Below are 14777 nucleotides of genomic sequence, written 5' to 3' on the forward strand. Positions count from 1 at the left end.
GTTAATGCTCCCGTGATTAAAATTATAGAGGGCCTAATTGAAAAAGCATAAACCGAATTGAAGAATTCCTAATTATAGTTTGCTTTGAGGTGTTAATTTCCTACATAATGAATGCATAATTTCTTGGAACTAGAAAAGGGGGCTGCTGCACCAGTGCGTGGGCTGCAGATGGAATGAAGGGATTATCATAAATGCAGCCAGACAATTCAGAAGAGCAAACCTCTGCAGCCATGATGCTGTTCTGCCTCTCTGTAATTTCAGTTCCCCTTGCACAGCGCTTTTCCAAAGCAAAAGGCAGAGCTAGGAGATGGTGCGAGATTTGCTTACTGTGCAGAAGGAAGGGGAAATAGGACTGGTTTAATTAAAAGTAGTCACGGCGCAGACGAGGAAGGTGAAGGGAGAGGAGGAGAGCAGTATTTCTGCTGGAAAGGTCAAGCAGCAAAACAGACGAGAAAGCGATGCTGACTTCCCTTGGTACCCACCTTGGCAGATTCCAAAGTAATTGCAGGAGCTGATGTTGATGCCAGTTAGGTGTATTTTTTTTTCCTCCCAAAGGGTGCACCCCGTATTTCATGTTTTCTGTTGCATCAAAAATACGCTTAGCTTTGAAGGGATTTGGTGAAACATGTCTTTATCAGATACAACCTCCTGTTGTTTAGATTTGCCCCATTCCTATTCTGATGGGAATTCACAAAGGTGTCTACAAATGACAACAGGCCAGCTGCGAGCTGCTGCAGAGAAGCCCTTACCCTCAGCCCTTCCATTTCCCCCTTTTTCCATTCTCAATTTCCTTGTGATCAGGGCAGATGAAGCGAAGGTGCCACTTATGACCTCCCCAAGTGGCAGAAGCATGATCATTTTGCACTTTCCGAAAAGCACAAAGTGTCCAGAGTAGGCAGAAAAAATTTGGCTGGTATTCCTGCAGCTTTCAGATGCTGGAAATGTGTATTATTGCTTCCCAGGAGACCTCATCTTTTCTATTGTATGTTGATGATCTGACTGCCAGTAGGCTGTTAGCTGACCGCGTTGGCCTTACCTAGTAATGAAGCTTCTCCTGAGGTTAGAAGCAGAGAGAGTTCTCCTTGTTTGTGTTTTTCTTAGCCTTTTAGGCCAATAAATAAATAAATGCTATTGTTCTCTTAAAAAAAAATTAAAAAGTATTTTGGATTATTATGTATCAGTTTTCCCTATGTAGTCTAGTAACTGTGGCCCTGTAAAATGGAGAAAAAACTTCAAAACGCACCCTAGATTGTTTCTGTATGGAAATTGGCCTAATTTCATGGAAGCCATTGGAAATGGCCCAGTCTCATTCCAACTGAGAACATGTGCAAATATAACCCATCCCTTGTCCGAGCCAGCACCTTTCTGAAGGACATGGCAGAACGCGCCGGGTAGTCCCAGGAAGGGACGGCCACCTCCGAGCCTTATCCCACAGGCTGCTCAAGAACAGCCTTGGCTCTTCTTGTCCTTGCAGCTGTCTTCTGGTCTCAGAACAGAGCGATCACTGAGGATGGTAAGACCTCAGTCAGCGATGCCTGTTTAATGCTAAGCGACATTAACACAAAAGGGTTGTGTGTGTTTTTTTTCTCCAGATCAAACAGATGGCAGGTGGTTCAGGAGGGAAAAAACACCTCCAAAGCCACTCACATTAGCTCCTGTTGCAGCGAAAGCCATATCTGTCTGCACTCATTATCTTTAATCTGCCAGCACAAAATAACATTGAACTGGAGAGATAGGGACTGGGCCTGCTCCACGGGGGAACAGCAGCTATTATGGCTAATCTGTGTTGCAAGCCAGGTCAGGCTTATGGAGATGGTGGAGATAATGGAACACAGAGCTTTGAAATGCCCTCTGGTTCTTTATTATTTTTTACTTTTTTATTACTATGATTTCCAGGAAGGTTAAACTGAGAGAATTTAAGGCATTTAAAAGAGTGATGCATATATAATTCAGGTAAATAGATGCAGCTGCAGTGTTCGGGTGGTCTGGGGATGGAAAGAAGGCAATATTGTGAGTATGGATAGCATCTTTATGAGACCAAATGTTATAGCTGGAAAAAATGAGCTTTTAAGCACGCAAATCCTTCTTTTAGTCTGTAAATACTGACTCTCAATACAGTTGTCTTCTTGACAAGCGTTTACGTTTTGTGCGTGCTACCACATTTGTTTGCCGTGCACAGGTACTGCTGTGATGATTAGACCTGCTCACAACTGCAGGGAAATATTTCTGGTTTAAGATTTCTTTAGATATTTGTCCTTCCTCAAAAGGATTTTAGTCACTGTTAGAAGTAATGGTGAGTAGAACATTATGAGGTTGAAATCACTAATTTTAATGTGAGTATAAATATATGTATATGCATCTATACATATATATATGTAGATATCTACAGACACACAACATAGCTGTTTATGTAAAGCATCATTGTATGTGCTTAGGTTTTGGAAGATCGATGAGGTGTTGCCCCTTTTGTGGGGTACACTTTTAAGAGAGAGGCTGTCTCCAGGTCACCTCTCTTCCCTAGCACTGCTGCTGCTCCATCTCTGCAGGTCGCATCTCAGGGATGCACAGAAGTAGCACGTCTTTGATTTTGCCTTTCTTTTGAAGACTGTTTAGGATTAGCATGAATTCAGGCTGGAAACTCCAAACTGCATAAGAAAGGACATGCTGTCTGGTGGGTGGAAGATTGGACAGGGATATGGGGATTTGTTTACGTGCCCCTGATGCTGTGTGACACTGGGCAGGACGCTCGGTGCGCTTACTCCCACAGGTAGCTGTCACATCTCATATTCTGGTTGGGGACAACATGGGAGCATGGCTCTTCTCTTTACATAGAGCATGCAGAGATAGGCTCAGATTTAAACTTTCTTACTTTTTTCTAGTGTCCATTTCAGTCACCATAGAAATTTAACTAAGCTTGGAGTGATAGAATACCCATAGTGTTAGCCAAGTGTGAAATCACCACCCTTTGTTTCATGAATTTCAGGGTAAAACATGCCTTGGAAGGCTAGTAAATCTAGACTGCTGAGCTGAATATGAGAGTGAATAAGAGACTCTTATTAGACTTCTTGATTAAATGGATTGCATTACTACTGGCTCTATCTCAGCTTCTTCCCCCCCTCCCCCCCATAGCAATGTCAGTAATTACCTTTTTTTTTTTTTTTTATGTGGCTGAATTCTGATGTTTTCCTGGTGTTCTTCAACTTCAGAGAATATAGTAGAAGAGTTGTTTAATTTAAATGAGTGTTAAAAGAGCACGCAAAAATAACTTCAAAATGAAGGCTCTCGTGTAATAACTGCAATATGAGAGACTATTTCCTCAAGTAGCATCACTATTATGAGCTTTATTTTTGTGAATGCCTTCTTGCAGATGCCAAGAAGCTGATTTCTTTTAATGATTATATTGATGGCAGTGCAGCCCAATATTCATAATGGACTAGTTTTGGAATCTTTGAAATAGCCAAGTATATTGCAGGAGATGACATTGCAGGAAATCTTTATTTCATATTTTTTGCATAAAAATGTTTATTGAAAGCTAATCTTAACTTCAGCATATTGTGTTCCGCGTGGAGCTGTTTCAAAGCCGTTTGGAAATTGTAGCAATCTTTAATTGATTTTAATGGGTTAGAATCAGCCCCTAAATAGAGAGAAAATTGGAGAACAGTGTATTGGGTCCCTGTATGTACATCCTAGATGGCTGTGAAACCCAGTTCATTATGTTTTGTAGATTAGTTTCAGAGCTGCTGATTAAAGGTGCACAGAAGATATTAAGGGTGAAATTTTGGAACGTATGAAGCAGGTAACTCGATTCCCAGGCGTATATTGGCACTTGTTTGGACTTAGAAACTGTCTGCAGAGTCGATTCTAATTCCTGAGCATTTGATTACAAGGCTGTGGGAGAAGGCTGCTGAGGAGATGTTCACCCTTATACCCAAAGGAACGTGGAGCTGTAGGTGCGGTGTATGTTCAGACCAGCGGGACTCAGAAGCTGGCTTTATGACTGTTACACATCCAGTTCTTGTAAATTTTATTAGAAAATCACTTATGTTCTATAAGTCTTTTTTAGACTTAGTGTTATTTGGTTGAATTTATTATAAAATCCCTTCTGCGCAAGTTCATGGGAAGGCTGGGGTCATACTTTAAGAAGGGTCTCATTTACTATTTAATTTTACTTTTTTTAGAGTGAGCTCTATGGAGAACGGATAGATTTTTATATGATATTTCTATTTTCCATCCCTATTATGTTTCATCACATTTCCCATTAGGAGAAAATGTATGCCTGGATACTGAAGTGTTTCTGGCTCGCAGGAACACCCAGTTTCCCCAGAACCTCTGTTTTCTGTCTGTGACTATGAGTTCTCCTTTTTGTGGGTGGTGCAACCTTGTTTCTTGCTGCCTGTGTGGCAGAATTCAGGTTTTTAATAGATACCTTTAAGAAACCAAAAATAAAGACATTGATGCTACCTTTCCATCTCAGTTTGCATCACTGAAATCAACTTGGCCATAAAGTAAGCATATGCACATGCAATAGTTAACCAAAGTGCTAAATGGAGAATCAGGCACCACATCAACCCTCTCATCCCAGTATTATCCTGGGAGATGGCTCCTTGCTGACAGAATAAAGGCACTGAACTTAAATTGGTTCAACCAAATTTACTAGAGCATTAAGTTAAATGATAAGGGAAGAAGCTAACATGAGTACCTGTAGCGTGGGTGCTTTGCCATAACTGTCAATCTAAAAATGAAAGTTTGGCTTTTTGGGATCAGGACTGCCATCTTTAAATGGCACACAGGGAAGTTGGTCCAAGGGGGGATTTCAGGGAGTGTTTCCAGTGAGGCCTCATGTCTGGTCAGCCCGGCGTTATCTCTGCCTCCTGTGGGTTAGGAGTGCTCCACAGCGGGAAACCAGCCTGCAGTGTCTGGGGTTTCTGTGTGAAACGCACTGAGGGTGTGAACCAGTATGCTGAGAATACTCCCATGGTCTTAAGAGTATGAATCTTAAAAAAATTTCCATCGTGAATTGGAGGAACGAAGCTGGATTGGCTGTTGGCCCTTCTAATTATCACACCTTTGCCCCTGTTTGTATGCACTCGTTTTGCTCATCTCTGTGCAGCGTTAAGTCTCACAGATTGGTCAGACAGTATTTGGGGTTGATTTTCATGTGTTTGGGTAACCTTTTCAGAAGTGCTGCGTGTGCTGATTCCACAGAAGAGGTGCCACAAGGGAAATGCAATGTATAGCTCCACGTGGGCTGCTGCGTGCCTCCAGTCTGAGCTGGCACAGCTATTAGGATGGAAAAGACTTGCCCCATTCATTTGCCCTTTTATGTCTTTCATCTTTGAATTAAGATAACTATTAATAAGGAAACCACTACCGTTTGGTGCTGTCTTATTTCCTGTAGCCTGTCAGACAGTTATCCTGAAAATACTGCATTCATTTGAACTAAAAATGAGAAGTCCCTGCTCTCTGTGGGGCGAACTACAACGCTTGCTCACAGTCATCTGCGAAAAATGCATTGCAAAATCAGGCTGTACTAATTGCCACTTGTTTTTGTTCCCCAGGAGAAAATACTGTTGGAAATAATATACAGATGGTAATGTGTTTGTGTGTTAAATATTAAAATTAAATAAAAATAAATAAATCTTTTAAATTTAAGAAAATTCGATACAAAAATGGGTCCACAGGAAGTGCTTAACTGCTGAAGCATTGTTTCTTTAAAGTGTTAATAAGTCAGGTGAGGAGGTCACTGTGATATTAGGAAGAAATGGTATTAATTATCATTAATTAACTAACATGCTAGGATACCAAAGAGCGCAGACCAGATGTCAAATACTTTATGGAAAGCTCTGATACAGCTTTTCCTCCCGCATTCATTTGCATCATACATCCAAAACTTGAGTCTGGTTTAAATCCACGGTTAGATTTCTGGACAATTGCTTCCCCAGACCATCCTCAAATTGTGCTGCAAGCAGCACAAAAAGAAAAGAGCAGGGGAAAGCGAAGTCTAACAGAGCTCAGAGATCTCTCAGTAGCACAGAGACGGGGCTGTGATTTGGAATGTTGATTATCCACACTTGTGCTTCTACACTGAATAGAGAACTCAAAATTTAAGAGATTACCTCGTAGATGATGATAAGAGCACATTTTCTTCCTCTGCAGACAACATTTGTGCTGTGGCGACCATTATGGCTGGTGCTTTTATCAGTGATTTAGAATGGAGCTGTCAAAAACTTTAAAAAGCTTCTATTAAAGTAATGTGGTTTTATCTATATAAAACCTGTGAGATTTATCAGGGAAGTCAGTTTTGGCCTCCTTTTCTAATAAGTGTGTGCAGCTGCACAACAGGGCAGTGAGCTCTCCAGCCTTTCAGGAAGTCAGGCATTCGATTAGCAGCCCAGATTTGAGAATCCCTAGAGAGTTTTCTCTCGAGAGCAAAGCTATGGATATCTGGAAACCATTCTTTTCTTGCCGTTTATGAGGATAACAGAGTTGCTTGTTTGCAGTGAGGTGGCTCGGAGTAGCTTAGCACTAGGAAGGCAAGACCCCTGCTTCTATTCGCCTGCAGCATGCAGATGTGTGCCTTTGATTGCAGTGTTTGCAAATGCGCCTGAATATTAAAAATTAAAATGAAATAGTAAGTTTAACGGTGCCTGCTTCCAGTTTATTGGTACTGAAGTTGTTATGTGGTATTGCTAGTTTTAATGCTCTGCTTTTGTTGTCTCTTTTAATATAATTTCAATGTATGACAGTGAAACTTTCTTTTATCCAGCTGGGCATTTTCAACTGATGTATTGATTCCTGCTATGAAAGCAGTGTTAGCTGATTCTGGCTGGAAGCAGTAGCTTTGAAGCTTGAGAGGAGGAGAGCCCCAGGAGATCTATGTTACTGCCTACCTGGTAGCCAGAATAAGAGCTAATAGAATAGTTTGGATATCTCCGCAGTATTTCCATTGCCCCCTTTTTGCCTTCCATCTAGCACTTCTTTTCGGAGAAGTACTCCTCTTTTCTTGCTTGTAATCACAATGCTGTGTATTGCAAAATTGTCGGTCGTAACAAGCTGCAAATGGTTGACCCTGCTCGGCATCGAAACAGAAATGGGTCTGCAGCTGAAGTGCTTTTGCAGACCAAAAGGGCAGATCATACTTATGGAGTTTATTTTGAGTTAGAGCTCGGCTGCAATCTTAGGGGTCACGATCTGTCACGGAAAGTTATCATCTGCTGAGCAAAGTTGAATTACTTTTGCTCTTTTAGGAATTATTGTGGTAATGCACATGGTTTGGCCATCATGCTTGCTACCCAGAATTCCCCCAGGAATGTGGTTTGGTTGTAGGATCATTGGCTTTTTGTTCCCATGAAAAGGCAACCAGGAGGGAGCCTTAGTGCTGCTGGTAGCAGGCACGTAAGCCCTCGATGTGCCTTACAGCAGCTCGCTGTTTAATGCAGAGAAGCTGATACCTGGAAATGTCCTGAAGGCAGTTCAGGAAAATTCTGCTCCTAGGTAAAATAAATAAATAAATAAATAAATAAATAAATAAAGACATGAGGAAAAAAACATAACCCGGAAAACAAAAATATGGCAGAAAAGCAAAACAAAAACTGTGCTTGTCTGTTTACTAGCTAGGGTTGAATTGTGAATCCTGCAGTTGTGGAGGGACTGGATCAAAATATCTGGATCAAAAAATGAGACGCAGAGTAATCATTTGGTAAAGAAACAATTTCCCAGAGTATCTTCAGTGCAGAGTAATCTTTGAATCTTTGAGAGTGGCCTCTCTTTTGGCCACTTGACCTTTGGGAGTGCCCGATTGACCACTACAGATAACGGAGAGCCTGAGAAGAGTGAGGCTGAAGGATGACGGTCACTGAGTCAAGCAGGTAGGGCACAGAGGTACGAGTGCTGCATCAGGTGGTGTGAGCTAGGGCACAGGGGAAAAAATGCAAAGTAATGCAATCAGTAACTCATTCTGTTTCACCAGAGAGTAGTTTTTTAGACAGAGGGAATAATGACAGCAATGCTGGCTCAAATACTTGTTTCACAGGAAAAGAAGGCAGTATTCGAGCAGGAGATTAATGGTGTTTTAACGTGAACACAAATGGGATATCTGTTACATTTCAGTTGAATGCTCATGAATGTGCCATTGTGCTTCCGGAGACATCTGAAAAGATTCCAAAAGAAAAAAGACAAAAAAAAAAACAACATTAAAAATAAGAAGTAAAATTTCAGGTCATTAAAAGGGTGAGTTATCCTCATGAAAGGAAGAAATATGCATTAATGGCTAAGTAGAAAAGCTAAAATGTGAACGAATAGAGGCAAAAGAGTATTTGTTATTAGGTTCGGTGTGCATCAAAGCTGTTGCTCATGATAAAAACTGCGTGTAATAGTGCAGTAGGTATGGGAACAGTCAAGGGTGAAACCAAGAATGTCTTCAAAGATGAGCAAGTTCTCTGATTATGGAAGGAGTTCATTTGTCTGGCTACTAATGTCCCTGGGAGCTTCCCCTTCTAAAAGAGAGAGGTTTGTGGGCTCACCACATGCACAGAGGGTAACAAAGAGAACGAGGCTGTCCTTTGGACACTGCAGGGATGGGGAGGTAGGAAGAGGGAACCCTTGGCCCATGTCTAGGCTCAAAGGAGATTTTATTATGTTTATATGATGATTTATATACGCCTGTGTATTACACAGAAAACTTTTTCTATAACTGGCAAAGATGGACTTTTATGATTGTATACAGCAGAAAACAACCGCTTCTTAGGCAAGAAGGCATGTGGCAAATGCCAATGGGGTCTGCCACAATTTTGCGTGTTTTTGTCAGAAAAAAAAAAAAAAAAAGCTTCCTTTTGTTTGGCAGCAATGTAGATTACTATTGCCAAAGTGAAGTGTCAGAATATGAATCTGCAGATAGCCTCTTAGTAAAGGGTGTCTGAAATGGCAAACTAAAAGTTTTTATTGCTAAGGTTTAGGTTTAAGTTAAACAGGCTTTTTCTTACAGCTCCTACTACACCCTCGATGAGGACACATAGTGTTGCTGAGAAACCTGATTATCATTTTAGAAATCAGCAAATAAAGACCAGAGAAGGTTTAAAATATTTTATTAAGACTTCCTATAACAGCAGGATTGAGGAAAGTCTTCCAAAGCACTGACAGGGCATCAGTAAAGACTGCAGTCTGTACGGCTGGTGGGTGCTCCTGCTGCATTAGCGAACATTAATAGCATCCTAAGCAGCCTACACGAGGACAGTTTAAATTGTAAGCAATTCATAAATTGGTGATATTTGTAAAGATTATTTGCTTTCGTGTCTAGCAGTGGGAGCCTGCTTTGCTGCGAGTTTGCCAAATGATTCGCTGACCTCCTCATTGTGAGCAGTGAGCGTGCCAGATACCCGCAGTCCTGCAATAATAGTGGGTTCGAAACCACGAGCAAGGTTTTGTTTCCCTCCTGCTTGCTGAAGGTGCCAGAACTTTGCTTCCCGCAGAAGCACTGGTGAGCCATTACTATGCTAGGAATTTTTCACACCAATCTTCCCGCAACAATGAGCCTGTTAAAGCAGGGACAGGGATCCGCTGCTGGCTGTTTCCAATCTTTTAATCGATCTCCCCTGTCCAGCTAAACAAAGGACCAGTCTGACACAGACAGGTGAGGGCTGTGTATGTGAATACCCTGACAAAAAGTAAAATGACTGCGGCGCTATCTTTCTTTGTCAAAGGGCTGAGAGGTGTTAAGCAGACAGTAAACCTGCCTCAGCTGTAGCAGCTCTGAAGTAAAGGGCTTTGTTAACTGTCTGCGGAAAAAGCAGAGTGCATTTGAATGCAACCTCCTTGAGCCTGCAGGAGTAAGCTAGAAATGACAAGATTGCTATTACGCATCATACAGACCAAAGGCTTAGCAGAAATCGAAAAGTATTAACATTTCATAGAGCTGGAAAGAATATCAAGAGCTGCTGTTGTTTCCTGAAACAAAAGTGGATTGGAAGAGAGATGAAGCCACCTGCTCGTATAAGCTGCTATATAAACCAGCCTTTTAGTGATGGAGGGTAGGAGGAGACTTGCACACCAGGAATTACTGCTAGAGAACTTCTTATTCCAGGCTATATCTCAAAAAGAGATGTGAGGCAGAGCCAGAAATAGGCACAGTCTTAGAAGTTATGGGACACTTTTTTGTTTGTCTGAAATGGTTCTTGCACCCTGAGACTGTTTCAAAAGGGAGCTGACAACCTGTGGACATTGCCACTTGTGGATGCCTCCCTCCAATGCAGTCACCATTGGGCCAAGCCAACAATTCCCATTTCAACCTGGTAGCTGGAAAGGAGACAGTCTGCTTTCTAATATTCAGCACATTAAAAGTTTGCTGTTGACTGGATGTTGTGGTAGTTACTCTTTTTCCCAAAGTGTGACGTGATTGAAGTGTTTTCTGACTTTCACTAAATCAACAGAGCAAGTGAAGCAGCTCCGTGCCCACATAACAGCAGCTGCCCCTGTTACGGGGTGCCAAGAGCTGTTTGCTGTCATGCCCTAGCTGAGTTTTTGTTGCTTTCCCATTTGCTTTTGTTGTTGGAAACCTTCTTGATACCTAAGGCTCACAGGGCTCTAATCTCACCTTCCTCTCTCCCCCTGCTCTCTTAGTGTCTACCAGCTGGTTGTCAAGGAGGAGAAGCTGCAGAAAGCCCGGAGAGCTGCGGACATCATTGAATGCTTCTCTGTCCCCGTCAGCTACAAGAACGCTTCCAGTCTGGACTCCCCGCACTACTTTGCAGCCGAGCTGAAGCCCATCAACCTGCCCGTCACGCAGCCATTCACGGTGGGCGACAACAAGACCTACAATGGCTACTGGAACGCCCCGCTTTCTCCCCTGAAGAGCTACAGCATATACTTCCAGGCTCTAAGCAAGGCAAATGGAGTAAGTGCAGAAAAAAATGAATCTGGATCTGTACAAATGGTTACCTCTACCCTCCCCACCTTTCTCCTTCCCTCTCCATCAGATGCCAGTTTAAATCCTCATTACCACCCTTTTGCAGAAATTTGATGAAAATTAAATGTGCTTCATTCATTCATGTGCCGTCCTTCATTCGAGCCTCTCTGTGATGCCTAGATGCAATGAGAAACCTGTAGGGGAGCCAGGTGATGAAAAGGGCGCCTGGTTTATGAAGTGAATTGTTTAGATTTTTTTTTTCCTTGCAGTTGTATTAATGTTAGAGTAGGGGCTATTGTCCTTATGAAAAAACATAACTGCTCCATCCTGGCAATCATCAACTCACCGTGCTTGTGATTTTTCAAGAAAAATCGAAGAACTACCCAAATGAGAAACGAGAACTACCCAAAAGCTATGAAATTGGATTACCTTGTAGCTTGTGTTTGGTTGCACCGTAACTTTGCAGTTATGGTTGAGATTTTCAGCTTGAGTGAAATGTAAGTCGCACTGCAGAGGGAACTATGTACATGTCTTTCTTAGTCCCTTGGGATATCCTTGACTATATTTTTACATATACTTATTCTGTGATATGAAGTTTAAAGCGGAGACTTTATAGGATCACAGAATGGTTTGGGTTGGAAGGGACCTTAAAGCCCATCCAGCGCTGCCCCCAGCCCCATCCAGACTGGCCTTGGAAATAGTCTGCTCTGTTCTCAGACTCAAATGCCACACACATCACGCCCAACAAGTACAGTCATAGGAAAACTGAAGGGCTCTTTTCCCACTTAAATTCTTTTATTGCAGCCTAAAGTAGTTTGTGACCTTCTCTTTTAACTCCCCTGCTGCAGGTCTGCTCTGCTAATGGTGTACAGGCCAGATCCAGTCCAGTCATTCTCCTTCCTCCCCTTTGACTCCCCTAATCGTTTTTTGTTAACACATACATGCTACAAATTGACACTCCAGCCTTCTGAAGAGGCAGCATTATCCTGTCGTCAGGACGTTGGGCTGCCGACTGTGTCATTAGCACATTTGCCAAGTGCGTTCATGAATCCAGTTTTTACCTGGGTAAATTCTCTAAGACATCACCTCTGAAAGAACAAAATTAGAGAAGTCAGTCAAAGGTGAATGGTGTAGGCTTTGATCTCGACTTGGGATAGTGTCTTTTATGCCCAAAAGACAGCCACACATCACAGAGAACTGTGCGCTGTTTAGCAGGCTAGCAATGCCAATGAGTGCTCACAACATATCTTGCTGTTTTACTGCCTCCATTTATCACTATTCTCCTGCAGAGTTTCTGCTGTGTGGCTGACAAGCACAAATCTCTTCAATACTGTGCTGTTTTTCACCTTGGTTTCCCTTCTAGTTGGTACGGTTTCCATTCAGCACTACTCAATTAATTCAATTTTGGATTTGCCTTTATAAAGGAAATTGTGAAATATATGTACATGTCTCTCTGTGTCTAGTTAGTTCCCCCTTATGTGATAGTTAATTGCTAGTGAATGGATCCCCAGGGAAGGAAAAAAACCCTTTATTTGCTCAAGTACAATATAATATGCCATAACTGGGTAATATGAATGGAAATGTAGGCTTCCCTTGGCATTCTGGATTAAGGCAGCAATAATGTGCAGCTCCTGCTTTTTCTGGAGCTCTGTAGCTGACAGGTTGCACCACGCTGTATGTACAAGGTCATAAGGACTCAGAAAAGTGTGGCTTGCTTGGGCTGTTCAGACAGGAACATAAGGCTGTAAAGGACCTTTTAGGCTTAAGTAATTAAGTCTATATGCAGCAATTAATAGCTTGTGAGGGTATGGATAAGAAGTACAACAAACCCATACACAGTTGAGCAAGCAATTGAGTTACATACAAAGTTGAGCAAGACAAACCCATACACAGCTGAACAAGCAATTGCCTCTTGTGTTACTAATTCATATTAGTGCAGTATATGGGTACGTGTCCTCGAACTGCAGTGGTACTGGGAAAAATAGAGATGAATTGTCCCAGAGTGCAGGCTGAGTCTGCAGATGAGTAGCTGTGGAACCTCATTTCTCCTGGCAGAATCCTTAAGGCCCACATTTCAAACACTTGGGCCTGATTTGCATACAGGGTTTTGCAGCCATAAATAATAAGTTTGCTTTCATTCCCAGAGCTGTTTACAAGTATATGATGTATTTAAGAGTTCTGGGTGTTCAATTAGCTCAACAACCTGAGCTATTTTGACTGTAGTCTTCATAAAGCCTACCAAAATCTGTGGCTTCAATAAGGCTTTTTTTTTTTTTTTTTTTTTTTTTTTTGCACATCTGCAAAATATCTGAGATAGTGACAATTTAGCACAATTAAAATACAGCCTTATGTTCCCTTGCACATGAAAAACTTAATAGAACATTGCCACTCGATTTTTAATTAGGACGTTGCATAGTTTCATTAATCACTGACAGTCCTGGAATGAAGAAACTTCTTTCCCCACCTGGAACTTGCAATGAGAAGTCTTCGTGCAGTGAACCGTAACGTCTTCCTTTGGAAATGTAGGGCTCCAGGGGGAGCTTAATGTGAGGAAACATTCTGTGTTTGGTCAAAAAGCTTGATTAGGAGGAGGTAGTGGTGTTACGGGGATTCTGCATTGTTTCATCTCCTCCGTACGTGGAGGGTTGTGCTCATTTGGTGTTCTTGTCTGCTCTGTAGCCATTAGCCATGATTGTTGCATTGAAAGGAACATAATTAACAGCTGGATGCAAAACAAGTGTAGCAAATTGCTGCAAAATCAGATCACGAGCTTTCCTGCCTTCTCTTGTGCGGTGTTTACTTGTTTTTTTTTGAGAGCCTGAATAAGATAGCTGTAACTTGCTGAATTCTGTGGACAGTTGCATGAAACGTGGTCAGCGTGGTGTTGCTTCCAGACAAGGGTCCGAATAGAGAATGTGTGGACCAAAGTAGTTTTCTGCTTTGTTGTACAAAACTCTTCCAAATCCTGTGAATTTCCCTTCTGGGCTGTGAAAGCCAGATGCTGAACTGAAAAATGTCAGAGTTTAAGAGGGGGACGGAAAAAAAAAGAGAAAAAGTAAACAGAAACTCCGGGCTTTGCAGCAGGGTGGATGAGAAGCACAATTAGTTCCTGGTTATTTGTTAGGAGCAATTAGTACATGAAGGGACACAGAAGGAGCAGACAACTGGCCTTGCCGTCCTCTGGCAGGACCTGCACACACGCCGTCCCCTCCATCCAGGTAGTTAAGGGACGTTTGCTGTTTGAGTGCCACCTGCTACAGATGGCTGGCTGACAGAGCGTGAAGCTGCCCGTGCCTGTAAAACCTCCCCATACTCAGCCCCTTTAAAGCACCAGCCCTTGCAGTGTTTGTCCTCTGAAAGGTGAGGCTTGGGTGGCAACACCCTGACACCCCTTATCTACTCTTGTCCGGATACAGGCTTAATAGTCAAAGCTGAATGTTGCCCATGTTTCTTATCTGAGCTGTTGTGGGTGGCCGTCTCTGGTTAGCAATCCAGCAAACACACTCAGGTGGGGAGGATTTTTCGCTGCTCTGAAGCCTGCCTGAATTTTTGAGCAGCTCAGAAAATGGAGCTTCCTAGAAATCCTTTCCCTAGTTGCTGCATTTTACCTCATTGAGTTAAAATGAAATGGCACAGTTGCAATCAATAACCTTTGGCCATTTTTCCTCGAAATGGGAGATGCGGCAGGAGCCTTTGTAACGCAGCTGGAGATGATGTGGAGGATGATGCCAGCTGCTCCTGCAGCCTGGTGGTCCAACAGGTGAATGATGTTTTCAGGCCAGAATTGTGAAAAGTAGCTCCACAGGAATCAATGAGAATATTATTTTTGAAGGAATGATAGACTCTACAGAGTTTCTCATTGATTTTTTTCCTCTCT

The 14777-nt window shown here is 42.3% G+C and overlaps 1 protein-coding gene across 15 annotated transcripts in view; it reads left to right on the forward strand.

Annotated features, from left to right (window-relative positions):
* PTPRT (protein tyrosine phosphatase receptor type T) overlaps positions 1-14777 on the forward strand; it is a 449634-nt gene that overhangs the window by 339375 nt on the left and 95482 nt on the right. For all 15 annotated transcript variants that reach the window (XM_038166116.2, XM_072026287.1, XM_072026288.1 and 12 more), the window contains exon 12: positions 10615-10888. In XM_038166116.2, coding sequence (XP_038022044.1) covers positions 10615-10888 — 274 coding nt within the window. The remainder of the gene's footprint in view (positions 1-10614; positions 10889-14777) is intronic.

This window comes from Anas platyrhynchos, chromosome 21, assembly GCF_047663525.1.
Source record: "Anas platyrhynchos isolate ZD024472 breed Pekin duck chromosome 21, IASCAAS_PekinDuck_T2T, whole genome shotgun sequence".
NCBI classification, from domain to species: Eukaryota; Metazoa; Chordata; class Aves; order Anseriformes; family Anatidae; genus Anas; species Anas platyrhynchos.